The sequence below is a fragment of the Drosophila bipectinata genome, chromosome 3R (assembly GCF_030179905.1).
Source record: "Drosophila bipectinata strain 14024-0381.07 chromosome 3R, DbipHiC1v2, whole genome shotgun sequence".
Lineage (NCBI taxonomy): Eukaryota > Metazoa > Arthropoda > Insecta > Diptera > Drosophilidae > Drosophila > Drosophila bipectinata.
Window position 1 is genome coordinate 7,396,124 of NC_091739.1, and position 27,927 is coordinate 7,424,050.

At 40.6% G+C, this 27,927-nt stretch overlaps 3 protein-coding genes and 2 long non-coding RNA genes across 15 annotated transcripts; 2 read left to right on the plus strand and 3 right to left on the minus strand.

Moving 5' to 3' along the window:
* Positions 1-2,557: 2,557 nt before the first annotated feature.
* Positions 2,558-10,416, minus strand: LOC108128957 (uncharacterized). 4 transcript variants are annotated; one of them, XR_011443342.1, is made up of 5 exons: positions 5,294-5,468; positions 5,026-5,231; positions 4,854-4,972; positions 2,878-4,721; positions 2,558-2,817 (listed from the first exon to the last, which is right to left on the minus strand). XR_011443342.1 is itself a non-coding variant. In XM_070281845.1 (5 exons), exons 1-4 carry the CDS (start codon positions 10,399-10,401, stop codon positions 4,558-4,560), a joined length of 516 nt encoding a protein of 171 aa, XP_070137946.1. In that variant the 5' UTR covers positions 10,402-10,416; the 3' UTR covers positions 2,558-2,817; positions 2,878-4,557. The 4 variants fall into 4 exon arrangements, 3 of the variants coding, with proteins under 3 accessions (XP_070137946.1, XP_070137947.1, XP_017102336.2); XM_070281845.1 differs by lacking the exon at positions 5,294-5,468 and adding an exon at positions 10,375-10,416; XM_070281846.1 differs by lacking the exon at positions 5,294-5,468 and adding an exon at positions 10,028-10,221.
* LOC108128958 (uncharacterized) lies at positions 2,793-7,031 on the plus strand. The gene is made up of 3 exons (XR_001773525.3): positions 2,793-2,807; positions 5,817-6,689; positions 6,756-7,031. It is a non-coding gene; the product is annotated as an uncharacterized lncRNA (long non-coding RNA).
* A 161-nt stretch (positions 10,417-10,577) lies between the features above and the next one.
* On the minus strand, positions 10,578-11,959 carry LOC108128617 (uncharacterized). Its single transcript, XR_011443343.1, has 3 exons — positions 11,324-11,959; positions 11,156-11,268; positions 10,578-11,088 (listed from the first exon to the last, which is right to left on the minus strand). It is a non-coding gene; the product is annotated as an uncharacterized lncRNA (long non-coding RNA).
* Positions 11,960-12,125: 166 nt separating this feature from the next.
* On the plus strand, positions 12,126-17,884 carry LOC108128731 (transcription elongation regulator 1). 4 transcript variants are annotated; one of them, XM_017246485.3, is made up of 8 exons: positions 12,129-12,455; positions 12,521-14,046; positions 14,119-14,452; positions 14,526-14,676; positions 16,359-16,748; positions 16,802-17,166; positions 17,227-17,556; positions 17,616-17,884. In XM_017246485.3, the coding sequence occupies exons 1-8, from the start codon at positions 12,262-12,264 to the stop codon at positions 17,740-17,742; spliced, it is 3,417 nt and encodes a 1,138-aa protein (XP_017101974.2). In that variant the 5' UTR covers positions 12,129-12,261; the 3' UTR covers positions 17,743-17,884. The 4 variants fall into 4 exon arrangements, with proteins under 4 accessions (XP_070137940.1, XP_043068286.1, XP_043068285.1 ...); XM_070281839.1 differs by lacking the exons at positions 16,359-16,748; positions 16,802-17,166; positions 17,227-17,556; positions 17,616-17,884 and adding exons at positions 14,964-15,170; positions 15,228-15,557 and having other exon boundaries at positions 12,126-12,455; XM_043212351.2 differs by lacking the exons at positions 16,359-16,748; positions 16,802-17,166; positions 17,227-17,556; positions 17,616-17,884 and adding exons at positions 14,964-15,170; positions 15,377-15,556 and having other exon boundaries at positions 12,126-12,455.
* Positions 17,885-19,087: 1,203 nt separating this feature from the next.
* On the minus strand, positions 19,088-27,467 carry Pak (serine/threonine-protein kinase PAK 3-like protein). 5 transcript variants are annotated; one of them, XM_070281843.1, is made up of 8 exons: positions 27,380-27,467; positions 23,867-24,141; positions 23,621-23,775; positions 22,608-22,773; positions 21,925-22,548; positions 20,274-21,481; positions 19,999-20,217; positions 19,088-19,935 (listed from the first exon to the last, which is right to left on the minus strand). In XM_070281843.1, the coding sequence occupies exons 2-8, from the start codon at positions 24,045-24,047 to the stop codon at positions 19,852-19,854; spliced, it is 2,637 nt and encodes an 878-aa protein (XP_070137944.1). In that variant the 5' UTR covers positions 24,048-24,141; positions 27,380-27,467; the 3' UTR covers positions 19,088-19,851. The 5 variants fall into 5 exon arrangements, with proteins under 5 accessions (XP_070137944.1, XP_070137943.1, XP_043068287.1 ...); XM_070281842.1 differs by having other exon boundaries at positions 27,177-27,431; XM_043212352.1 differs by having other exon boundaries at positions 20,274-20,995; positions 27,091-27,431.
* Between the last annotated feature and the right edge of the window lie 460 nt (positions 27,468-27,927).

The following is a 27,927-nucleotide window of genomic DNA, read 5'->3' on the forward strand; positions in this document are numbered from 1 at the left end:
CCTATCTTAGAATACTGTGCGTGTGGTTGGATTCTGCAATATTTGGTTCATCAAAAGTATTGAATCTGTCCAAAAGCAGTTTCTGATATGTGCATTAAAAATTTTAACTGGGACCCTTGTCACTTGCCTTTCAGCGTATCGTTGCCGGCTAAAATTATTAAACCTACATCCATTGCAAGAGCGACGTTGTTTTATTGGGGTTTTGCTACTTCATATTTATGCTTATTCTTGGACAGGTGATTCAAAATTACTTATAGAAAAACTAATTTTTTTAGTTCCTAATAGGGTAACTATGTCCTTTCGACCTCTTTGGCAGTAAAAGAGGTACTCCTCTTACCCCCTAAAGAGGATTTGTAAAAATTACAACCTATTTTTTCCTATTTTAGTTTTTTAAGTGTAACAAAGCTATGCTTGTTTTTAAGTAAAAGCCTTGATATTTCTAAATGGGTCAAACAGTCTAGACATTTGTTTTATCAGTTTAGAAAACCGCAATATAAGCTTAAAAAATTTAAACATTGAACCTTTTTTTTATGAAAGACCGCAAGTTCTTAAAATTGAGTATTGTTCAGTCTATCATTAAAAACTTCACAGATAAGTAAAATAAATTAATTATTTTAAGTGCATCTTAAAAAGCTTCGGAAAGCTTTTGAAAACAGACTCAAAAGTAGATGGCGTTTAAAAAACATAGTTCGTGACATTTCCTTAACCAGCGCTGGGTGTTCTCGAAAAAAACAAGAAAGGACAATTGCAAAACAATTTTATTGCATATTTTTGTGCTTGGGGTGAAAAATCGAAGCACTTTACTAGGGCTTAGTAGGAAAAGTTTGGCATCAAAACATTTTCCAAAAACATAAGTGAACTGGCGCTACAAAGAGATTTCTGTTTTGGGGGCGGTAGTGGGCGTGGAATTTGACACAAACTTGATCTGCGCGGATACCATACGAGTCAAAGTTCCAAATGGAATAGTTCTATTTTTTACAGTCTTTGAAATCCAAGGGAAGGGAAATGGTACATACATATGAATATGGGTATATGTAGTCACACGACTACAATGTAGCCTTGTATTCTTTAAGTATCGACCTCTGCTTAATGAGCTATGATTAAAATTCTAAGTGAATATCAGAAAACCAGGATAGCCTTGGACAGAGCCGTGAATCGCTGGATTTTATATCTCTACCAATAGTGTCTTTTCACAGGAACATCTGTGGTCATTTTAGAACATACGAGAATTTTTGAATTGAATTTAATAGTATTTAGCGTAGAACTCTAGATGAAATATTTTTATGAATTTAATCAATAAAATTTTATAATGTGGTAAATAGTGTAGTCCCAGTCTGGTTTGCAGCCGCCATGCGTACACCCAGCCGTTCCAGGATGCCGTAGTGGGCAAAACATTAGCCCGCAGGGGAGCTTCAATAGGGATCACGGTCAGGCCTACGCCGTTCGTTAGGCCAGGCACGCATTCGAACAAATTCGATTGCTATGATGAACATCAGGAACCTTGCGGGGAGAGATGAGATTTTCAGGGAACCCACCCACTAGCCGACGAGATCTAGGCCGGCAAACGCGTGCAGCTCATCTCTCGTCCGTTACCGTCGATAGCAAGGTTCCCGCGGCATCTATGTTCGTTACAGTTATAATCATTTTTATAATTCATCATAGTTTTTCTGTAGCTGTGGTCTTCGGCTTCGTGGTGGTCGATTAGAGCTTCCACAGCATTTGGGTCCGGCCATTACCCATCGAAGGCGGCGGTGACGATGAACAACATGACCAGTATTTACTGAAAATATTTTGGGTTATTTCAATTTGCGACTAGTTCCTGCATCTGCGCCAGAGTCTGGTTTTGGTGCATTTTGATGTACTCTCCAACAGCGCAAGGCTGTTCCTGTTAAAACTGGTCCATCAGAATGACGCCACTTGACCAAGAAGATCAAGAATCTGCAGAAACTTTCATAGCGATTATTCCGATTCCAATTTTTTAACCCAAAATGAGGCTATGCATTGGTGCACCAATTTCACCAATTCATTGGGGATGAGGCTAATCTTACTCAGAAAAATGAAATCCTTTCAGAAACAAGACTGCCCGGGAAGTAGATAGTCAAATGCGATTTAATTTTAAAAACAAAATTTCATAAAGGTAAATAGGTAAAATAGGGTAACACATCGTCAGTGTCAACGGGCCCAGCCTCTTCTGCTTTGAATATGATGCGACGAAAGGCCACCCGGTGGTGGATATGAGACCAGCCGGCAGGGACCCACAGGTGGTGGGTCCAGCCTACTTCACGGTGGCTCAGGGTATTGCCATTACCCTACTGGTGTCCGATGTGTAATCAGGCTTGTTAACAAAGATGCCAACCACAAACAGCAGCACCACTGTAGTCCTTGTCCCTTCGTCCTGCTCGTTCCCTGAAAACAGCTACCTGTTGCTGCCGATGCTTCCATAAGAAAGGACTAGAGGAGTTCCAGTTGCCGTGACTCCTGGGCAAAATTATAATATGGCTGTTGGCATTTGAAACTAAAAACAGTGGTTATATTTAATCATATTGGAGTGGTTATATTTAAGCAAATTCTGTCATTAAAAAAAATTCATACAAAATATATTTAAATCAATATTTGATAAAAAGGTATTAAAAGTAAAAGAAACAATTTTTTGATTTCAAGTTTAATGAAAGGACTGCTCGCATTAATGCCGCATTCATGGACCTAAATTTTCCCATGCCACGCCCTGTATTTACTGCATTGGTTAATCAAATCCTGAATGGGAGCCGCCAATGATGTCCGGAGAGTCTGACTTTCCATTTTTAAGAGTGGGTTTTGCTAAAAGTAATCATTTAAATATATATCTTTTCAATATTTATATAATATTTATTAACTTACGTTGTCCACATTACCAGCGTTGCCCCTAAGGACAAACAAGTTCGTTATATCCTCTTCCAAATAGGGAATAACTAACGTTTCTGCTACTTTAGTAGCGTTTTTGATTTTAGGTATGATTTTATTAAACTTGTTTTCAATATCCCATTTTTGATCTTTAGCTTGCCTTAACTTTTTCCTGGATTCGTTAAAATATTCAAGAATCCAACCAACAATATTTGCAATCGGAATGTATTTCGCAAAATCTAACTCGTTTACGCATTTCACATAATGGTCTATATCTTCTTGGATATCACTTTTCCTTCTTCCGTAATATCCGTATGAACCAAAATCTTCGTGCGTGTCATGCAAAATGGTTGCAAGTAAATTCTTCACTCTGGATGATGTAACTTGAACATCGTTCAATTTTCTCAATGATTTTGAAGTTCTGATGAGTCCATCGTTTATGGTAGTCACAGTTTGCATCCATATGAAGTCCTTATCTTCATCTGACACTTTTTCTTTTTTTATATGGGGAAGGATAACGTTGAAATTGTCAATCGCCTCCCCACACCAGTCGAATACCGGGCCAACCGATTTATGATAAGATGATTGAGCATCTTTATTTAAACGCGCTGCCTCGCGTACATTTTGTTGAGCGTTGCCATGATAATCTCCCATGGCGTTATTAATTTCGTCTATTGCGATATTGAGCTGCGGGAAATTAACTTTTGTGTCGAATTCGCTTTGATGTTTCACGACACTTAGAAGAAGTACTATTCCATTTGTAAAATTCATCCTTACTTTAATAAGGATATGCGATTTAAATATATTTACTTTTTAATATTAGGACAAAGAGCTTAATGAATCTGTTGCCCGCTAAACTTTTACTAAATTTTGATGAGATGAATACTTGCTTAAATGGCAAAAAAGACATTTAAATTTTAAGCTTATCAGAACACGAATTTTCGACCTGCTACTTCCAAGAATTCGTCATCAAAGCCCGTCCTATCCTCCCATTGCCTCCGTTGCGTCCGTATCTTCAATTGAATTCAATTGGAGTGATAGGGCAAAATCGCTCTCGGCGCCTGGGTTTTTTTGAACGGGCGATGTCGAGCGAACCATAAGCGTAGTAGAAGCCCGTCGTGAAGCATCACGCAACTTGAATAACTCTCATCCTAAAATCCCGTTCCCTCCGTAGTTCCTTTTGGCTGTGATAGGTCCCAATCGCTATTGGCCTCATCCTGTCCCGACTTAAATAGCTCCCATCACGTTCCCTTTCCGTTTGCTTGTCTCTCGAAGCCATCCCTAATTACGAGTACGAATTCAGAAGTGAAAATCCGTTCGAAAGCTGCCCTGTTTCAGACTGACATATAAGAGGTGAAACAGCTGAATCAGGCATGGAAAAGACAAAGAGACCAACAGATTTGACAAGTTGGCTGAGAATCTTTATAAGGTCCCATTGTGGTATCAATTTAATCTATTGCAGAGTTGAGCTTCGGAAAATTAACTTTTGGGTCGAAATCACCTTGTTGTTTTACAACACCTATGTAGATGATTATCGTTAATTGAGAATTAGTTAATTCATCAATCTATCTGGAAAGCGATCTATGATGTGGCAATTTAATTCTTAAATAATTTAATACAACCAAGTTTGTAAGACTTTAGTGCTTTGGCAGGAGTGTAAATGGAAGGCCCAGTTAACTATAGTATGGTGCAGTCATCGCAAGCTCCACAGTCACCGTCTCCACAGTCACAATCTCCACAATCTGCACAGTCGCTACAGCAGTCATTTGAGATAGAATCGTCCACAAAGGAATTGTTTTCGACGTGTGGCACAGATGAAAACAGTGAAGAAGTAGCTTCAGCTAAAAAAAAATTTTTAATTTTAAATATATCGGTTAAATTTTTAAAATTTTTAACTTTTCAAAGGTATAATATATAACACATGTACATTTATGTTAGTTTCATTTGATTATTATAATATGTAATATGCTTACATGTTATCACCATTGCATTGTTAGACAAAATAATAAGGTCAAGAGTATCCCAAATGCTATCAACGTCTGAGTAGGAGTACCACTTCGAATCAAAGCCGTTGTTATTTGCCTTTTCGCGCCTATTAAGGAATAAAATAATATTTTTTTTTTAATGTAGCAATAAAATAATTACTTATATTGGTGAGTCATTTCAGCTATTTTATCCTGCACATCTTTCCATTTCACTTGGAATCCAGGGTTTTGCAGGGTTTTTGCAATTTTTACATATGTTTCGTGGGAAGTTTCTGGATTTTGAAGAGCAGCAACATTTTCTTTCCACAAGGCGCATAGCAGTCTTTTTTTTTCTTTATCCCAAATAATTGCATTCGGTGGGTTCATCTTAAAAGTAATAAACCTCATTATTTTGTTACTCGACAACCTCAATCATAAAAAAAAAATACAAATTCCGTTTGCGTTCCATTTCGCGCTGCCAATTTTTTGTGCTTATCTCTAATATGCTAATTTTGTTTTTATTCTGTGTTTCTGTTATGATTTTCCCGTTTTTTAGCTAATAAGCAAAGTTTTTAAGCAAACCGAATGAAAATAAAAATTAAGTTTCTCGAATATATTTGATTTTTTTAATATTTTCCTAATATACCAAAAGATGAAAAAACGATGTTTTAAGATAATCAAATTATTGGGTCCTGTGATTTATATTTTCCCTAGCTATTGTATTTGCTTTTGCACATCACTGTTCTATGTATATGTCTTCGTTTATATGTAAGAAAGGGAATTATATTTAATAAAAATTTATTTAAATGTTATCTGCTAAAATATGCGTAGTGACTGAAAAACAGAGCTTTTCAATACAGAAATTCATTAGCTTTTTAAATGGAAATATTTTCATACATATATTGCTTCATATATATATTGAAAAAATATTTCTTCATATATGTATATTGCAAATATATTGCTTCATTTCAGTCTTAGTTTAATCGCCAAGAGCTGTAAAACGCTGTAAAATCGATCGGAAGATTAAAACTGTTCAATTTATTTAGTGTATTCTTCGTCCTATAAGCAATGTTGAATTTTACAAATGGAATAGTACTACTTCTGAGTGTCGTAAAACATCGAAGCGAATTTGACACAAAAGTTAAGTTCGCTGAGCTCAATAATGCAATAGATCAAATTAATTATGCCATGGGAGATTATTCCGGTAACGCCCAACCAAATGTTTATACGGCCAGGAGTTTAAACGAAGAAGCTCGGTTAACTTACCAGCAATCCGTTGCCCCGGTTTTCGACTGGTGTGGGGAGGCCATTGACAAATTTAACACTATCCTTCCCCATATAAGAAAAGAAAATCTGTCAAAAGAAGACAAGGACTACATATGGAATGTCACTGTAACTGCTGTTCATGATGGTCTAGAAAAAACTTCTTCTTCACTCGAATTATTAAACGACGTTCAAAGTAAATCATCTAAAGTGATAAACCTCCTTACAACAATTTTGCATGAGACCTACGATGACTTTGCTCCAAGCGGCTATTATGGAAAAATTAAAAGTGATGCTCAAAAACAAATCAATGATTTAGAATACTACTTAAATGTCGATAGTTATTTGCAATGGGTTCCTTTTGCTAATGTTGTAAGTGCTATTGTTGTGACAGCTAAAGAATACCGTCGACAAATTATGGAGTTAGATATTAAAAAGTCAAATATTGATGAAAAATTGGATAGAATCGTACCTAAAATTCAACATGCCAGCCAGGTAGCAAAAAATTGTGTAAATCCGTATCTGGAAGAGGACAAAACAAACTTGTTCGCACTTAGAGGCAAAGCTGGCGCGGTAGACAACGTAAGCAAACATATATGATATCTATGTATATGAAAAAAATAATATTAAATATGTGTTTATTTTCAGAACAACCCACTCTTAAAAGTCGACAGCCCAACTCTCCGGGCTTTGTTTATGCCATCCCTTCAGGAATTGATTACTCAATGCCATAAGTATACAGTGTGGCATGGGCTTCAAATATAAGAGATTAACCAACAAAGATTAAGGTTTAAGACATTAATGTACCGGAACTTTTTGGTCAATGCCAGTGATCCATATAATATTGTATAATGTTTTCATTAAAACCAATCAAAAATATTTTGTAATAACAACTTAACAATGAATATATTTTTCTAAGAGTTATATCGTTGTAAGCTCCAGATAATGATAATTACTAGTCTATAAGAGCATTTCCAGGATCGCGAAAGTATCATTCGTAGAGAGATAGGTAGTGATATAGAGAAAAAAATAAGAACAAATTTAATCAGTTCTCTTAATTTTCTAAAGGAAATATTTGAGGACTTTTTGTTTTGAAATAATTATTGGTTGGATAATAATTGGTTGAATATTTTCTGAATATACCCATATTTATGTATATTAGGTATAAATATTCTATTTCTATCTGAATTATTGATCAGAGAGGTCTGATCTCAGTAATCAGTGGAAAATAATATATATAAAGTATAAAAGCTGGTATAAACCCACAAATGAAATAAGTTTTAAAAATCCAGCTTTCAAAGTACATAAACTTTGTATGATTACTCACATATGTACATACATGGTGCATAAACAGCAGCCTTATGTTTTATATATGTTTGTACATACATTATAGCATATGAAGCTCATTATTTCATATCAGTCACTGTTTGATCACGAAAACTGTCAGCCCATCGGGAGCGGGAATCTGCAGCGCTTGTTTACAATGGTTTATATTGCCAATGGACTATTAATGCTGTTAAGTTTTGTTAAACACCAAAATGAGTTTGACAGAAACGTGAAATTTCCTGAACTCGACAATGCTATCGGCCAAATTGACATCGCCATGAAGGACTTCACCGACATTTTTAACGACAAACTGAGTAAGGCGCGCAGTTTAAACGAGCACGCTCGATTAAGTTATCATCGATCCGTTAGTCCGGTGGTGGGGTGGTGCAACGTAGCCATCGACAATTTCGCTATTATTATTCCCCACATTAAAAATTAAAGTCTTTCAAAGGAGAATAGGGAATTTATATTGATTTTAATTGGCAATAAGCTACATGAGGACCTAGAAAAAACTGCTCAATCAATAGAACTATTAAATGATGTTCAAAATAAATAATCTAGAGTGGTGAACTTGTTCGATAGCATTACGCATGACATTTACATATAAGGGAATTTTTATTTTTGGTCCCATTTTTCAAGCCTTGGAAAATACAGAATACAGCTGATACTTGATAGCGTCAGTATTTTGGTCGATATTCCTAAAGCAGCCTTATCAGCGGGTTTCCTCCTACTGTATACATAAGCGATTTATGCCATTTCGTATTATGTTTAGGCTGGAGGTACAGAATTTAAAGATTCAATAGGTTCATACGTACACCGATAAACTTGGATTCAACCAATTTGAAAAAAAAACCGGGTTTTAATTTGTCTTAAACAATTTTCACATATAAAACGTTGTTTCAAAATATTTTAAAAATATATATCTATGTATAAGGCATTCAGACATTTTTTTTGCTTACGCTCTTAACTGGAATGCAGGAAACGGGTTTTTTAGGTGAGTAAGTTTATTCTGCGTTTTCAGACTTCACTCAATAGAACCGTGTTCACTTAATGTCGACTCACTACTGAATTGAAAATTGTATTCGAGGAAAGAACAAATAAAATCCCATTCCATTATTTTTAAATTATTTTAAAGACAGAATTACCCTTACGTGGAGAGATGAGAATGATGGAGACTCTTTACTTCTGTATTGAAAACATTTAAGAGGAAAATTAGTTTTAATTCAAACAGTGGCTTTCACAGACGTACTTGTAACCTTAAGCTTAATGATAACCTTAAGGTGGAAATTTTGATTGCGAAACTATTTTGTTTTATTCATGAGTTTGCCTTATTCGCAGCGTTGAACTTCTTTTAACAAGAACTAAATGCATGTGTACCACAATAAAAATAAAAAATCAATATATGTTTCCAGACTTATTTATTTTGTGTTGATAACATTTTGTAAACTCAAAATTAGAGACAAAATATATTGTATTGCATAGTAAAAAAAACTACTAAAACTGATAGATCTAGCAATCAGTGATGTCAACGCACCGTAGACATAATTGCAACAGCTATGTAGTAAAGATTATCAAGAACGACCTCTCTGATTCCATTAATCAGTGGAAATTAATTTAAAAGCTGGTATAAACCCACAAATGAAATATTACCGATTATAGATATTACTCAGCTTTCCAAGAACATCCACTTTGTATGATTGCTTACATATATATGTATTTACATACATGGTACATAAACAGCATATGTTTTATATACATATATAGCATATTAAGCTTTTTATTTCTGTCTGCCCATCGAGAGCGAGCATCTGCAGCGCTTTTTTACAATATAAATATTACCATTGTACTATTAATGCTGATAAGTTTTTTTTAAAACCAAAATGAGGTTGATAGAAACGTGAAATTATCATCGCCATGAAGGACTTTTCCGACATTCCCAACGACAAACTGAGTGAGGCGCGAAGTTTAAACGAACACGCTCGCTAATCTTGGTTGTGCAACGTAGTCATCGGCAATTTCGCTATTATTACTCCCCACATCAAAGATCAAAGTTTTACAAAGGAGAATAGGCAGTTTATATTGCTATTACATGGAGGGCCTAGAAAAAACTGCTCAATCTATAGAACTATTAAATGAAGTATTAAAATGTTCAAATAAATCATTTTTTAAAACAAATCTTCTTGAAGAACGCTTTTAATTTGTCTTCTTTGAAGAATTTATACTTAAAAAACGTTGTTTTGAAATATGAAAAAAAAAAATATGCCTAAAGAATTCAGGCATCATTTTTTGCTTAAGTACCATACTTAACTAGAATGCAGGGAACGGGTTTTTTAGATGAGTAAGTTTATTTCGCGTTTTCAGACTTCACTCAATAGAACCTTGTTCACTCAATGTCTATTCACTACTGAATTGAAAATTACATCAGAGGAAAGAACAAATAAAATCACATTCCATTATTTTTTAATTAGTTTGAGGACAAAGTTACCCTTATGTGGAGAGATGAGAATGACTGAGAGTCATTTTTCAATTATTTCTGTATTGAAAACTTTTTAGAGGAAAATTAGATGTTTGAATTTGAACATTGACAGACGTACTTGTAACCTTAAGTTTTGTGATGACCTTGGGGTGGTAGTTTTGATAGTTTTGTTTTGCGATTTTGTCTTTTCATGATTTTAAAAAACAAAAAAAATCTATGTTTTTCCACTTTTGACAACATTTGACGAAAAATTTGAGACAGAGTAAAAACCGATCGATCTGGCAATCAGTGGTGTCAACTGCGATCTCCAAGACAAAGTTATCGAAAGCAAGCCTAAATGTATTTATGTATATCCGAGAACTTCGATTTGGAAAGGCAAGATGCAGAGAAAATCTCTGTGTATAATTTAAACAAGTTTAGGAAATAGCATGCACAGCAAGTCATTTTGCTCAAAAAGAGGCTCACCAGAAACCAGCATTTATCCATATCCATTGCAGTTGGGCTTAATGAAAATTATATTTGAGTGGGTGACACCAACATCTCGTAAGTAGTCAAGAAGATATATCACAAGCAAAGCAAAGCGGCTGTAGCAACAATTGCAACATACATATATAGTATCTACTTCCTGTTCTTGGGCCCCCTGAATATGGGTAAACTTAAACACAGACTGAACTTAAAAATTTTTTTTCTTGGAAGCAAAAATATGTATAAATATTAAAATTATAAATATAGGTAGACCAATACAATGGATTAATTCCCATATAATAATGCTGTAACACGAAAACTAAAGAAACTCTTCCAAGATTAAGCTTTTATAATAAGCTTGCACTTCAATTACAATCCAGTGTCGAATTTAATATTTTTAATTTAATTAAACTTTATAAACACAGATTATTTTAAAAATGTTTTTTGTTTGGAAACAAAAATATGTGTAAATAAGAAATTATAAATTAACTAAAATTTATATCAATATGTATATTTTTGCATCTCAATGTTTAAAAAAAAACTTGAATTTAAAACTTTACTTAATACAAAAGAAACAACATAATCCAAAAACTTCGCAAACCCGATTAAAGTCCCAGAAGCAAAAAAGGTGCCAGCAGAGTTCCCCACATCGATCCAAACAATCATCATCTCGGTTGGAATCTTCTACAGCGCCCTCGTTTACAAAAGCATCATCTAAAAACATAAATGGATAAAATTTCAAAAAAATTTATGTTTGGCAAAAAATGATATATTTACTAACCCGATTTATGAATCACATTCTGATCACCCGATTCCACGGACTTCTGTATAAGATTGATTATATGGTAATATTCCCACGTCGAATAGTCTCCTTCGAACATTTTCTGCTCATATCTGAACGATATATATTTAATCATTATTTTTGTTTGAAGCTTCAATACTTTATTACCTGTATCTCTCCGTCCAGTTTTCTATTTTGGTTTCTACATCCTTCCAGCTTGCTTCAAAACCAGACCCTTCTAGAATTTTTGCAATTTTTTCATAAACTGCATAACAAGTTTGTTTGTCTTGCATGGCCTGTACATTTTCTTTCCATAAATCTAAAAGCTTTTTTTCATGATTTTTATCCCACTTTACTTCTTCAGCAAGACTCATATCTATTTTATGTTTCTTTTTATTTCAAATTAAGAAATGATTATCTTCACAAATCTTCAAAAGCGTGATTGCGTAATCCCTTGTTATGCATGAAATTAATTAAATATAATTGACAGATTTTCGATAAATATGGTTGCACGTTTTTTAGAATCCTTAATGTAACTATGATCTCTGAATACTTATTCATTACTAAATCTAAAGTTGAGAGGGAAATTTACATAGAACAAAATTTTTAATTCATAATCTCAAATCGATCTTTAATATAAGAGACTCATTTTACTAGAACCTAGACTAGGATTGACAGAAGTAAATTTCGTGATAAGCTTGTTGGATTATCTTGATTTTTAATATAAATATGTATTTTCTCCTTTACAGATTGTGTTTAACACTAGAGTAGAAAACTTGTTGACATAAATTTAATGTAGATGTATTCAAATGTTATGAAAAATATGTTTTATAAAATACTTTATCCAGATATATAAATACTGTTTTGTAAACACAACAAAGTAAAGTTAAAGAAAAAAAACCATTTGTTTTTTATTTTCGATAGTTTTTAGAAAAGTTATCCGATATGGCAGTCCCATTAGTGCTGCCATTTGGGATGCTCGATAGCAAACCTATCGAAAGCATGCCTGAATGTATTTACATCCCTAGCGGCAGAAAAGTGCAGAAAATATCTGAAAATTTTTAAATGAAAATAGAAGATACAGCGAAAAACGCACTCTGTGTATAATGGAAACGAGTTTAGACGAGAGCATGGACAGCGAGCAAGCTATTTCGCCTAGCAAGGGTCCATCAGAAACCAGCATTCAGCAATCTCCAGTTGCAGTAATTGGCCTCAATGGAAACGACAATGGTGTTGGAGGAGGAGGTGGAGGTGGAAACGGAGGAAGCCAGGAAACAACTAATAGTGGCACCAAAGAATGGTATGTAGTCAAGGAGATTTTTTTTTTTTGGGTAACATATCATTAGTAACTTTGACTCATTTTAGGACAAAACCCTTTAACGCCTTTAGTGGTCGACCTATTGGGGAGCATACAGCACAGCAGCAGGCTATGCAACAACAACAGAATCAACAACAACAGCAACCCGGTCCGGGAGCTAATGGTGTTACTCCAGGTTCTGGGGGTGCCCCTGAAATATGGGTAGAGACAAAGGCGGACGATGGACGCTCATATTATTATCATGCTGTAACGAGGGAAACAACATGGACGCGTCCTGATGGTCCCACCGTCAAAATTATGACGCAGACCGAGGTCGAGGAGATGGCCAAGCGACCGGCACAAGCTGCTGCCAAGTCGGATGCAAAAACAACTGAACCTCCTGGCGAAATTCCACACCTCTCGTCACAGCCACCCGCGCACCTTATGAGCCAACCTCCGCCGAACGCAGCCGCACCGCTGCTTTCTCAGCCACCTCCTAATGTTCGGCAGCAACCCCCACCCATGTTCCAGCCCCCAGGTATGCAGCCACCAGGTATGCAGCCACCAGGCATGCAGCCTCCAGGAATGCAGCCACCACCAGGCTTTGGGCAACCACCCTTCTGCATGCCGCCGCCAGCTTACGGTTTTCCCGGCGGTGCTGCTCCAGCTGGAGCACCGTGGGGAGTGGGCGTACCACCGTGGCAACAACAGCACATGCACGGTCCTCCCGGAGGTCAGGAGAAGCCTGCCAAGACACTTATCATTAAACCCGGAGTTATTGATCCTGCAGTCATAGCCCGAGCAGCCGAGTGGTCTGAGCACCGTGCTCCCGATGGCAGGCCCTACTATTTTCATGCCGGGCGGTCAGAAAGCGTTTGGGAAAAGCCGCAGGCTTTGAGAGACATGGAGGCAGCCAGAATGGCTGCGCACTCTGGCGTGGCCCCCAACGTGCCTGCTGCCCCAAGCGGCTTACCGCCGCATCTGCTGCCAAACCCATTAATGCACATGCCACCAGGTACAGCTCCGCCAGGATTCGACCCTCATGCAGCGTTTGCCGCAGCTGCCGCCGCAATGAAAGCCAGCACGGAAAACTCAAAGGCGGCACAGGCGGCCGCTCTGGAGAAGGAAGCGAAACGAGCAGCAGAGGAAAAACGGAAAAAGGAGGAAGAGCAGAAGAAGGCAGCGGCCACCGCGAAGCAGACGGACAAAAGTCGACCTGTGACAAGCACCCCCATCGCTGGCACTCCGTGGTGTGTGGTATGGACAGGGGATGCCCGGGTCTTTTTTTACAATCCCTCCACCAGGACCTCAGTGTGGGACCGCCCCGAGGAGCTAATGAACCGAGAGGACGTGGACAAGGCGGTAAACGAACGGCCAGAGCAGCTTAAAACCCCGCAAGAAAAATCATCCGAGACCGAACAAAAGTCTACCGATGAGTCGGCCCAAGAAAAAGCTCGGGAAGTGGCTCAGACGCAGCAGCAACAGCAGATTCAGAAAGTGGAGCCGGAGGAGGACGATGATGACGAGGTGATCAAGATTCGGACCGAATCCGAATCTAGTGTGGAGGAAGTGCCTACGAAACGGGTTCGAATTAGTAAGTTTGGTTTCAGAGATATATATTCAAGATGTGTAAGAAAATGAATCTAAAATGTATCCATCGTTTTAGTTTCAAAATCAAAGCGTTCGGAAGACGCCGCACTGGAGGCTGAGCAGCGAGCGGCCAAAGAACGAGCTCTGGTACCGCTGGAGATGCGTGTCACCCAGTTCAAGGAGATGTTGAGGGAGAAGGATGTTTCGGCGTTTAGCACCTGGGAGAAGGAGTTGCACAAGATCGTGTTTGACCCCCGGTATTTGTTGCTGACTTCGAAGGAGCGTAAACAGGTATTTGAAAAGTATGTCAAGGATCGGGCCGAAGAGGAGCGCAAGGAGAAGCGAAATAAGATGCGTCAGAAGCGGGAAGACTTCCGCAGTCTGATGGAGGAGGCTAGGCTGCATGGAAAGTAAGTAGAAATGGCCAAATATTCGACATCCCCTTTCAGGCTCACAAACAAACTTTTTATTCTTCGAATTTAGGTCTTCTTTCTCCGAGTTCAGTCAGAAGAACGCAAAGGAGGAGCGGTACCGGGCCATAGAGAAGGTTCGCGAGCGGGAAAGTCTGTTCAACGAGTACATCGTGGAGGTGCGCCGCCGCGAGAAGGAGGACAAACAGATGAAAAAAGAGCAGGTAGGCCTAGGGCATGCTCTCGCCCCAATCCCATCACCTTACGTATCTCGATGTTTAAACATATGCATATCTATTTATATAATAACTTACCTATATGTCATAATTATTTACATAATGTGATTGATTTTTTGTTAACTTTTAAACCATAAACAACGTGTGAATCGAAAACGAATCAAACCAATCTGAACATGAAACTGAAACTGATCCGATACCGAATCTGAACCCGAACCGGTTGAATTGTCCCTGAACGTGTTGGGTTCCCGGTGGTTTGCCACCCGATATATTAGCCACTAGCTAGCAGGTTACAGCACAAATGCACCACCACCACCACCACCACCACCCCAAACACCAAAACACAAAACAGCTTCTACAGCAACTTTACCAACATCCTTCTCAACAACGTCAAGACCAACAGCCCAGCCAAACTCCGACTGCCGCCTGCCATCGTCGCCCACTGAATCAACATGACCACGCACACGCTTCCAATCTGTGTGGTGAGTTACTCCAAATCATACAAAGACAAACCATTAAATTTGTTTTCCTGCAATAAGAAACAAATTTGGATAAAACCAAAACTATCCCAAAAAATAAAAAACATATAAAATATCGAAAGGTTTGCCAAAACTGAAAATACCTTCTTTATCGCTGGTGTGATTTTCCCGTTCCCGGCTCGGCTCCACAACCCATGTCGCTCCTCTAGGATGTGAATGGCGATGCAATTAGAGGGGATGTGATGCGATGTGATGATGTGAGCCTTGTGGCATTGTGAGGTCTAGAGTCATGGTTATGAAGATCGGATCACCGGAGACTGAGACTGAGACAGAGTTCCAGAACAGCAGCAAGCAGGAATTCGTGTGAAGGGGTCTGCGGCTCTGAGCAAACAGTATGATAATACTTAATTTAATTAACCCACTATTTTCGTTTTGTTAATCAATAATGAGAACACTCAGCAGTTTGTCACCTAAATAGGCAAGCCCAAGGAACCGAACCAGATACCAGTCCTACGCAAAGCAAAGGGGAGAGCCTTGCCTCCACGACTTTGCTCTCGTAGGTCCTAGCAGCGGCACATAGCCGCTGGAAGGGTCTCTGCCCATTAAAGTTACTCTATTCCGTATGTTTACTTTAGCTCTATAGCCTACTGTACTATAACCCTTCGGCCTGGCTGAAGATGGAATCCCAAGGATTGCATTGCGAATTTTGGAGAGAGGAGCGGATTTAGTTTGTCTGCTTCCTCAATAAAAAGCCCTCCGATTTTTTAGTTTTCATTCCTAATTATTATTTATGCACCTACAATAGAGATCAATTTATTTGTTAGATTTTATTTTATCTTTTCTGTTCTCCTACTTTGTCTATCCTGTGGTTCGATTCTGGTCCGTCTCATTAGTATCTACGTAGATGACTTCCCGCCGTCCTCTCTCGGCTGGCAGATCCTTAGCTAACCAAACGCTTTCTTTCAGCTACATCTCCACCTGTTAATCAAGCCCGTTCTCTTTCAGCAACAAATCGTGTAACTATATTCACTAAAATAAAAACTAGCGCTAAGCCCTAAGTTAGAGCCATAAGATATAGATGATTAAGTGAAATTCGCATCAATTCCAGACCCCTAATTCTCTGTTACGTTTTTCTTATCTTCCATATGGCTGTCATGTCCATAATCTTTTCCACAAAAACACATACTCTAGATCCGCAGGGACTTTCTGGACATGCTGCGGGAGCGTCATGACATCGAACGACATACCAGGTGGTATGACATCAAGAAGAAGCTGGAATCGGACGCGCGCTATAGAATGGTCGACTCTATGTATCGGGAGGAGTATTTCGAGGACTATCTCCACATTATGAAGGAGGAGAAGCGCAAGGAACGTGAACAGCGGGAGCAACGGGAACGGGAGCGACACCGTGAACGGAAGTCGGATCGCAAGGACAGAGATAAAGATAAGGACAAGGACAAGGAGAAGAATCGTAAGGATCGAGACCGCAGTCGATCGAGAGACAAGGAACGGGAGCGCAAATCTTCAAAGGAAAAGGAGGAAAAACCCAAATCTGAGAAGAGCCGGAAAAGGGAAAGTCCTGTATGTAGAAAAATTTCAATATAAGAACAACATCTTACCATCTTTGTTTCAAGGAGGAGGGTGAACATCGGGAAGAATCCGACCGGGAGGAGCGGGCCGGTAGCGTGGACAGCGAGGTAGCCCGTCAAAAGGAAAACGAGGCCGAGCAGAAGCAGAAGGAGCGTGAAAAGAAGCTTCGGGCTGAGCAGAGCATTCGGGAACGAGAGAAGGAAGTGCAGCGCACCCTCGCCGGTCATCTCAGGGATCGGGACAAGGAGCGGGAGCACCATATGCGCGAGGAGTGCATTGGTCACTTCACCGCCTTGCTGACGGATCTGGTGCGAACGCCGGACTTCACCTGGAAGGAAGTGAAACGTCAGCTCCGTAAAGACCATCGCTGGGAGCTGATAGAGACTCTTGATCGGGACGATCGTGAGAGGTTAGTAGTACACCATTTTTTAACATACTGTTTTTAAACGGAAAAGTACTTTCACTTTAGAAAATTCAACGAGCATATTGACAATCTCATGAAGAAGAAGCGCGAGCGCTTCCGGGAGATGCTCGACGAGGTAAATACATTGCAGCTGACCAGCACCTGGAAGGAGATTAAGAAGCTAATCAAAGAGGATCCGCGCTATCTGAAGTACAACTCGGATAAGGGCGAGAGGGAGTTCCGGGACTACATTAAAGATAAAACAATGCATGCAAAGACTGCGTTGCGGGAACTATTGCAGGAGTGCAAGTTCATAACCCACAAAAGCAGCGATCTCATTAAAGAAAACCCCAACCATCTAAAGGAGATCCAGGACATCCTCAAAAACGACAAGCGGTAAGAGCAACAAATGCTTTAATTTTTTCAACATCTGATCGATTTAATATGACTTTCAGGTATTTGGTGCTGGATCATATGGAGGAAGAGAGAAACACCATTGTGCTCGGCTTCTTGGAGGAGCTGAGCAAACGTGGCCCACCACCGCCTCCCACAGCCTCAGAGTCGACACGTCGCAACAAGTAGTGTCATCATTTTAACTAACAAACTGCTAACACTATTCAATATAATCTTAAAGTCTATTTTATTATTTAAGGCGCTCTATGTCCTGTAGCTTCTATTATTTTAATGAATAAAATATACCATTTATTGCAATTTAAATGAAGAACCCAAATAAGCGATTGATTTCTTTCGTAATTATTTATTGATCATTTATATGTCCAGTTTGAGTTGCGTTTTCTTCTATTTATATATTTATATATATACTTGTATGTATATTGATCTTGTTTTACATCGTTTTGTGTTTGAAATTTAATAAATCTATTTCTAAATGTACTTATTTAGCCATTCAACGGATCGCATCACCGCCAGCATTATTGTTTATTACACATGCATATCGCCACTCTAGAAATAAATACAAATACAATAACTTTCGTAGTTTTATTCGTTTTTCATGCCAGACTTATTTTCCTTTGGCTCTTCCTCGTCTTTTTCCATTTGAATAATCAAAGTACTATGCAAATGTTTCTTTTAGGAACTAATATATATAAAATAATGCCGACTGTAAGAAAAACCAACCCATTGGTTTTCTTCCTACTTTCAAGATCTTTAAAGATTTGGTGTTTTTTTTAACGCTTTGTGTTATAAGCCCAACTAATCTACATGGATACGTTTTTTTTATATAAATTAGGTTAAGCAACATAAGCTTTTTTTGAATAATCTTGAAAATTAATGAAAACCAAATATATTGTATGCTAAGATTGCATTCATAACCCAACTCGCTCCAGTACATGCACACCCCCTACTATAGCTGGTGTTTAGTTGACGAATGCTCTCTATATGCTAGAATTATGTTTCACTATTTTAATGTTACGCTACCACTGCTAGTCACTATCAGTATATTATTTACTTCTGGCTCTTATTGATTTCATTTTTCTGTTTGGTTAGGCACAAAGTAACTGGATTTAATTTCTTTCGGGTCAGGGTCGAATTGTACACTTCTATTATTAATTTACTAGTTATATTTAGTACTACTAGTACTACTATTTATTGAACAGTTAGGTGTGAATCTCAAAACTCTTCAATATCATTATAGATTTATATATATTTCTACAAGTTGGTGTTTCATCTTCGTTTACTTATGTATGCAAATTAAAATGTCAGGTGTTTGTGTCGTGTTCTATGTTAAATGGTACATTTTATTACATATTGATGTTGCTGTTTTGATTTTCATATTACAAAGGAAGTCATATGCAATATCAGAAGGCGCACTAGAAAGCAGAAATCAAAGGGTATACATAGAATGGTGCATTTCCTGAAAGGGCAACAGGGCAACAAAAGAAGCTAAACGAAAAATGATGAACGAAAGATATTTAAAATCATATAAAAATATATATTTATTACATAAAGCAATGTAAGAACTAAATGAAACTTCTACTAAAATCAGCAATAATACTCCAAGTCATTAGATTAGTAACAGCGTTTCAAATCGTTCCTTCTCATACTCATACATTTTGGGCTTTCTTATAGAAATTTTACGAAATAAACGAATTTAATGTGCTTTATACATTGTAAAAGTAGGTATGTATGTGTATTATCATTTGTTATAAATGCAAAAGTTACCAATTTTAATTTATAAATATTCAAAACTATAATGTAAGTATCTTCTTGTTACTTTTTTTCAAATGAACTTTAATCTTACAATTTAAAAAGCATTCAAAATGCTTCATTCAACTTTTGTGTTGGGTCTATACAAGTACAACTTTAAAAATGTTTTGGTATCTCAAATGTTGGAAACGTGTTTCGTTGATGCTGTGGTGGCCAAAGTAATCTTAAATCTTTCAAGAAGCCAAAATCGAACTGTGTGAATTGAACTACGCGGATCTCTTGCTTGATGCATCCAGGGTTTGGTTGCTTGTATCGTTAGAGTAGATATAATATAATAATATGTGTGTATATAATACGTTTATATAAATAATTAATAATAGTAATCATAATCCTCAATAATTCATCTCTTCATATGAATAACTGTTATTGTTGCTATTGTGGTTGTTGTTGTTGCTGTTGTTCTTGTTGTTTTCTGCAGTAGTAATTCATTAGTAATGGTTAAATAAGCTGTTTCTTCTTGGTTGTCAATCAGTTGCCCTTTGTGGCCTCCTTCGCGGCCATAATCAGAGGCGTCAAGCTGGCCAATGGGCGTGCCAGCTTTAGGAAGGGATGCTGAACAAAAAAATAAAAAAAATGTTTAATTTATAATTTAAGAATGTAGAAGCATTAACTCACCTTTAGTAAATCCATCGCACTCGCTCGCCGCTCCACTTCCACCTCCAAACACTGGTCGAGGAAGTCCTGAAACGCTGCGGAGAGCTTGTCTTTTTCTTTAATCTCTGGCTTGCCATTGGTGGCAATGAGGTACAAGGCTTTAAGCGGATTCTCGTTCAAATACGGCGGCTCGCCCTCGACCATCTCGATGGCCATGATTCCCAGCGACCACAAGTCCACCTATGAATCCAAAGTACCATTAGAATGGCTCTAGTTACTCACATTGATATTCTTACCTTTGGTCCGTATTGTTTTCGGGTGACCACTTCGGGCGCCATCCAATATGGAGTGCCCACCATCGTTGTGCGTTTCGATTGCTCCGGCGAGATTTGCGCACAGAAACCAAAGTCAGTCAGCTTAACGGAGCCGTCGAGGCCCAGGAGGATGTTATCGCTCTTAATATCGCGATGGATGACCTGGTTGGCGTGGAGGAACTCTAGCGCTTGCAGCACCTCGCGACAGACCGCGGCTATCTGCCCCTCGTCCATACAGGTCTCGGTGACGACATCGGTGAGTGATCCGCCGGGCAGGTACTCCATGACCACCCATAGCTCCTCGGACACCAGGTAGCTGTCCAGGTAGTTCACCACATTCGGGTGCTTGTTTTCCCGCATGACGAGAATCTCGTTGATGATCAGCTCCTTTTTGGGCTGCTGCGAGAGGTTCATCTGCTTGATGGCCACCTCCATGCCAGTTGAAGACTCAATGGCCGTGTACACTGTGCCCGAGGCGCCCTGACCGATCTTCTCCATTTTGGTGTACTTGCGGTTGGGGTCGCCCACGGAGACGATGGTGCGTAGCTTTTCGAGGATTTCCTCGTCGGACATCTTCTTCTTCTTGGCGTTGGCTGCCCGGGTGTTTGGCGTGACCGCACTCGCCGCAGCCGCCTGAGGCACGGCGATCTGGTTGCCAGCTGGCGGCGCAGGAGAAGGTGCTGTCGTGTCCGGGGTGTATAGATCTGAGGGACCGGCGTTGGCGGGAGTCGGCGAGGCGGGCGTGATGATGGGCGGTAGGGGAACAACCGTTATCGGAACAGGAATCGTCGAATTGCGGGCGGAAGACGTCGGCGTGGGACAGTGGATCGACGGTAGGGCGTGGTGCAGCGTGGCGACATCGTCGTCGTGGAACGAAGGAAATGATGAAAAGGAGGAAGCAGAGGAATGGTGGTTAGTCGTTGTGGCTGTGGCTGAAGACACTGCTGCTGCTGCTGTTGCTGCTGCAGAGGTTGCTATTGCTGTTTCAACTGCGAGCTGCGTGGATGCAGCTGGGTCAGGAACAGGAGCAGGAGTAATTGCAGTGGAAGTAGTAGTAGTAGAAGTAGCAGAAGTGGTAGTACAACTAGGATTAGTAGCAGACAAAAGAGCAGCCGGAGTGGCTGCTGCTGTTGCATCGGTGCTTTCTGTTTCTGCTGTTGCTGTTGTTATGGTTGTTGGGGATGTTGGTGCTGGCGTCGCAGTTGCAGTTGTTTTAATTTTTTATTTTTTTTTTTTAGCAGCAATTAAAAGCAGAACAAAACAGAACACAGAGAGGCGATACAAATACCAAAATACACACATATTCGTTAGCAAAATCACCACAAAAAGATCATTAGTTTAAAAAAGGGCAACAACAAACAGAAGCTATAAGGGACAGCACATCCTCAGGGCCCTGACAGCTACTAGGTATCTTATAAAAGCATCCCAGGTTACTCTTCTTTAACTTGAACCAATATTTGAAGCTCCATACGCATGTAAAGCGATCTGAAGTTCATAAACATCCCAGATACACTTTAAACACCTCAAGATTAGAGCTTAAATCGAAGAAGATGCAACCAAGGCTTGTCAGGGCTTGTCATAAGGATGATGCTATTGGGCCTCGATCTTTTGGGTTTCCTACAGCGGCACTCACTTGCATTGTTCTTGTTCTTGTCCAGCGTCGTCGTGGTGTTGTTATGAAGCAACGGCGAGGCCACTGGCGCTGCGATACCGCCAGGCGCCCGATGGTTTTGGAGTGGCGTTGTGGGCGTGGGAGCGGGCGCTGCTGGTACAGCCTGATGGTTGACGGGTGGCAGCGACGGTGGCAGATCTTCAATGGGCCGCGTGTAGATGGATTTCGTGCGTTCGGGCCTCGAGGCCACCGGAGGCGGTGGCGGCTGTTGAGGCGGCAATTGCTGCGGATGTGGATGCGGTGATCCCAGCATATCATCCTCATTGGCGGATGAATGTTGCGATGTAGACGAGGAGGCCGTGTGACCAGTAAAGTTATACGAGTGCGACTGGCTGATCCCCATGTGATGCTGGTGCTGGTGTTGGTGCAGTTGCTGCTGTTGTTGCTGGAGGAGATGCTGTTGCTGCTGCTGATAGTGGTTGCCCAGGATTTGTCCAGCTGCGGCCACATTGTTGGCATTGCAGCCAAGTGTCATGCTGCCCAGCTGCACGCCGATCAGGTTGCCGCCGCTGTTCGAGCCGTGCAGCTCCGAGTCCGTTGGCGTGCTGCTGGGGCTGCTGCTGCTAACGCGGCTAAGCGAGGATCCTGTCAAGAAGAAAGATTTGAATGCTACTAACTGGAAACCAAATGAAAGGTATACCCACCAGAATGCGTGGTAATGGCATTTGTCATGTACTTGGAGCTTGGCCTCTGTTTGGTTGTGTTGTCGAACCACTTGAGCACATCGAGCACAGCCTGGGGGTTCTTCTTCTGCTCCTGCTTGCTGATGTTCGAGTTCATCAGCAGACGCGCCCACGCCTCCGGCATGCCCTGAAAAATGGCAACAGATTAGTTTTGAAGGCATTATCCGACAACAAAGCTGGCTAGCAGGGATGAGAGCACATCAAGAAGGCGGGAATCGTGTAATTTCTTGGATTTTTCACACATAGATTGGCCAATTGGTCCGATGGGGGGAGATGGGCTTAGATTCTCAAGCAGATAAATGCATCTCAACTACAAACTCTAGGCTTAGCCCCATTGCAGGGGGTGTGTGTGTGTAGTGGGTGTAGTGTTTCGTGGACAGGTGACAGAACAAACTCATTAAAAGTAACGGAATGTAAACTATGAGTAATACCGATCGAACTTGAGAAACAAACACCGAATCATACAGACAAAGGAACACACAATTATAGTTCGTTTCGAAAATCTAATGAAGGCAAGTTCCGAGGCGTTAGACGTGGAGTTTACTTACTTTCATTGGCAGCTTGAAATAATAATGGATAATAGATAATCGGTGTTGAGAACATATCGCGAGAGAGAAATAGAGACAACAGAATGTATGTACTAAGTAGTATGTTTATGTTTACAGAGTATTATATAATTGGAAAGCGCCAAAACAAAAGAAAACTGAAGAGAACCCAATTTTGGGAAAAAAGAAAGCTGTATTTGTAAAGAAACCATGTCGTTATTGCAACAAAACCATAAGTTTCGGATCAAAACCAAAGTCATATGCCGGTGCGAGTATTTTCAGCAATCAATTTTCCGAAAAGCTTATCAAATGGAGGACATAAGCAGTGAAAACACAAGATTTCGGCTTGCTATTGCTATTCTTAGACAACGCTTGCCTAGGCGACACGCCACCTAGGATAGGTGTGCGAGGTGCTGGCGAGGAACTTACCGTAAACTCGCCGGTCACCGCATCGAATCCCACATGTACCGTGTGCTCAAAGTTCGTGGGATAGGAGATGTTCGGCTTGGAGTCCGTGTGCGAGGGCTTGGAGCCCTTGATCTTGCTCTTGAGGGTCTTCTTCTTGCGGTCGGCATCGTCGGGTTCTTTGGGGGGGAAGAGAAAGAAGCACATTGTAGAGCGGACTGGCAGTGTCCAAGTGCCTCGTACAACTAATCACCATCGCTCGGTACTCACCCTTGGGCAGTGGTCGCATGTCGACAGGCGGCACATCCCCTATGCCGCCGCCGCCGCCCACACCACCTGCACCCGCTCCGCCGCCCGCCAGCGGTACTCGCTCGATGCCGATGCCGACGCCACCGCGATTGCTTGTGAGACGCACGGGCGGCGCTGGCGGTTTGTCTTCTTCGCTGGACATGCCTCTTCCTCTGCTGCTTGTACTCCTGCTTCCTCCGCCTCCTCTTTGTTTAGCGCCTCTTTATGCACAGCTGTTCTAAGGCTGAAGAAAACAGCTGTGAGGAGAGGGAGAGAGATGAATATTGTTATTTCTTGTCATACACTGATTAACAGTTATAATTAATTCATTCAAAAAAAAAAACATTTATTCACGTTTTCTTAAAAGCGTTCGATTAAAACGTAAACGGGAACATCCAACGAAAGTGATTTAATGTTTCGGGTATTTCTAGGGGTCTCTTATCTTTCGCGAATTGTGTTATCTTATAATTCTTTTACTCTTTTTCTTCCACGCCCTGTTGCAATCGCGTCACTGGGTTCTTAAAAGTCGGTATTTGTCATAGAATCGAGATTGTTTTTCTATATTTTTCCACCAACACTCGGGCGCTGGGAATTTCACAGAATTCTGCACACAAATTATACAACATTGACACTTTATTTCTTTCTTTATGCGAACATCTTCGCGAAGATCACGTCAAATTCGTCTGCTCTCGATTTTGTTGGCAAGCCAAAATAAAAAATAATTTTGTTTTTTTCGTATTTTTTGCGAAAACACCCACTCGCAGACCCGAACCAACGGGGAGAATTATAAATTTATCAATATGGGCCGTCCGACGAACTGAATCGGACTGCCGGGGGCTTTTTGTGTCGCTCTGGCTCTCGGTTTCTCAGCGCCGAGTGTCACTGCCACTAGAGCAGCCGGCAAGCCGCCCCAAACAACAACAAAGCAGCCTATCTCAGGGGAGACCCACAACGGGCACTGATATCACCGATCCCACAGTGGCACCTGGCAGGTAAGTGGAATAATTAGAATTATTTTAATATCCACTGCTCCTGAGGAAACTATTTTCCAGGTATCACTGTATTGTGTGGCACTCACTTAACGGTAGTGGCTGGCTCTCTCTTGCCACCCACGGAAGATCGCCGCCACGGAGAGCAATAAAAAGTGGATGCGATAACAAGAGTGGCTTCGGTGAACGGTAAACACACGGAACAAAAACAAGACAGCTCACGCACTCGGCATTACAGTAACACTGAGAAGGAAATTAAAAGCTAACAGGAAAGGGGCAACAGCACCCAACATTCCCAAGTGGGCGGCGTCGCAGCCAAACATTATGACCCGTGCGAGGGCGAGTGCGAGGGAGCAAGGCTAAGGCACAGTGGAGCAAATCATACTCATACACTTTAAATCAATTTAAGATTTATTATTTTAAAATATACAATTGTTAGCCTTAATATTCTAATAATTTGAATAATAAAAAATCATAATAGGCCCACTGTGCGACGTTGGCGCCTGTCTGCTTTTGCCGGTGACGACGACGCCGACAACGGCTGCGCTGCTTTTATGATTCATTTTTCAACGTCAGGGCGTTAAGAGTCAATGCAATTGAGTGGAAGGAGTGACGGTCAAGGGGACTCCGGGGGCTACCGAGTGTGAAAACTCTGGGCAAACAACAACAATACCTCCGAGTATCTGCATCCATGCGAGTCTTTGTAGGTTTGTTGGCAGCTTGCCGAGAGATCTATAGGTAAACTTTAGTATTTCATGTTTTTAGATCAGGCACCAACCAGGCAGTAAACTTTAGGCAGGGGGGCGAGTGTGGGCGCTCAGAATTGGGTTAACGGTGCACCGCAATCAAATGTTTCCCAGTTTCCAGCCGAACTTCAGGCAAAAATCAATAAAAACAAAACACCACGGCGGGGCAACATTACTTTGTAATGAGCAAAATACAAGCACTCGCACACAGGAAGCACTAACAACACTTGCGGCATTTAAATTAGTGACACTGCGTCAGGGGCGACTGGGACTGGGGAGGTGGGAAGGATGGGCCGCGTCTCTGAAGTGGCGCAGCCATATGTGCATGTTGCAACAACAGCAGCAGCGGCAGTGGCAAAATCAACTACAAACATGGCGTGTTGCAAGTGCATTGAGTGGCGCTGGCTCCAAGTGCTGAAAGAAGCCACAACCACAGGCAGGCAGACTTGGCTATGTTTACACGGGCTCCTTTATACCCTCTTCTGGATCTTAAGAACATACTGGACTACTTAAGAACCGCAGGTTCCAATTGGACTAAAAGCTTGAAAGGGTATTAAAGAGTTCGCTTTGAAGAGTACTGCAATTCGCCGAGAAAATCATGATTTCCCACGCATAATCGTATCCGCTAGATGCGACTATCCGACACGGCGACGTTGTCTATTTTGGTTTCAGTTTTGGACGCCAGCCGAAAGCAGCAGGCGGAAATGTTGTGCCTTTTATATTTCTCATTTTCAGAGCTCCCCGCCGTCCACCTTCCGTTACCTGAGTTCTATGTGTCTTTGGGGGATGGACAAGGACGCGTTAGGACGCGAAGCTAACTGTTAAATGCCAAATCGGCTGCAAAATGTTGCTGCCGCTTTATATAAATATATTGTTTTGTCACGTTTTCCCCCCAAAGTCTTTTCCAAGCCGAACCGCACGTGTGTTGGCCAAGGCGGTAAGACGGAGTGGCAGTGGCAGAGGCAGAGACCGGGACAGGGGCGTTGGATCAGATCACCCTGTATGCGCCAGTATGTTGACATTCCCCCAATAGAATTATTTTCGTACTGGAGAAATGGGAGCAGCTATGCGTTAATCCCGAAACTCTTGGAAAATAATGTGGCATGGAAACCACTTGAACTGCTTAGCCAAGGAAAACACACACTGGCTCGAGTGTTGGAAAAATCAATGCACATGTATGCGTGTGCACCTCCTTGGATGTGCCAGTGTATGGGTGAGCGAAGCCAGACCAATTGGACTGCTGCGGTGCACTCTCGTTTTATGAATGAAACTCCCCCTCTGGACTCTGCTGACTGCCCCCCTTCCCAGATTCGTAATCTTCTTCACCACCTTCGTCCTCCCTGCTCGCGATGGGACACTTGAACTCACGGCAGTTACATATATGTATGTTTGCCCCAGCTTGTTTGGCATGCGACACCCTGTACGCCGCCTGCAGCAGCGAAGAAGAAACGGTTAGAAGTGGTCGCTTTACCCAGCTAGCTCTACAGCTTTTCCACGGGCGTCTTAAAGTTTTCCGAGTCCACAACAACACTTCGCAGCACACACAAACACACTCACACACTGGCTCGGTATTGTTTTCCCGTTTTCTCTTTTTTTAATGGCCGACGGAGGAGCAGCAGGAAAAGCGAGCCAAAGACTACGAAATGACGAAAGACCTGCTGATGGCTCAGTTGGCAACGCGCGCGGCTTGCTTTTGCTTAAATTTTTACGCCAATTGGCTCACATATTCCACCGATTTGTTAAATTGAAAAAATAATTACAGAAAGACCGCAGACACTGTGGTTGCCTATGTTAGCGAACAAAATCTTTCAGCGCTTTATCCAGATTTGAAACTGGCCACACTAGCTTCTATGATAATATATCGATACTAACGTTAGTATTTTATATCGAATTTTGGTATTTTTGTAAGGTCCCATTAAAGTTTAATGTTTGAACCAACTTCAATTACATTTTTGAAAAAGTTGGCTCATGATTTTGTTTCATAGTTTAATAAGTTATATATTTTGCCAAAGATATAGCCTTTGTTGGGGCTATATAGCCATCCATTTTCATCAATTTGAAGAGATCCCCTTTTTTTTTTTAAAAAAAAGGACAATTTTACAATAAATGTAAAAAATAATGTATTACTATTACTATTCTTATTAAAAAAATCTAAAAATGAGTAGATTTTTAAAGCAGGTTTTTTGAAAATTTATGAGCAAATCCTTTAAGGTGTTCCCCTTAAGAATCGGAGAAGTATTGGAGAAGACATAGCCTTCGACAATATGTAGTCATAGTATTGTCCTTCCCATGCATTTCCTTGCATTTC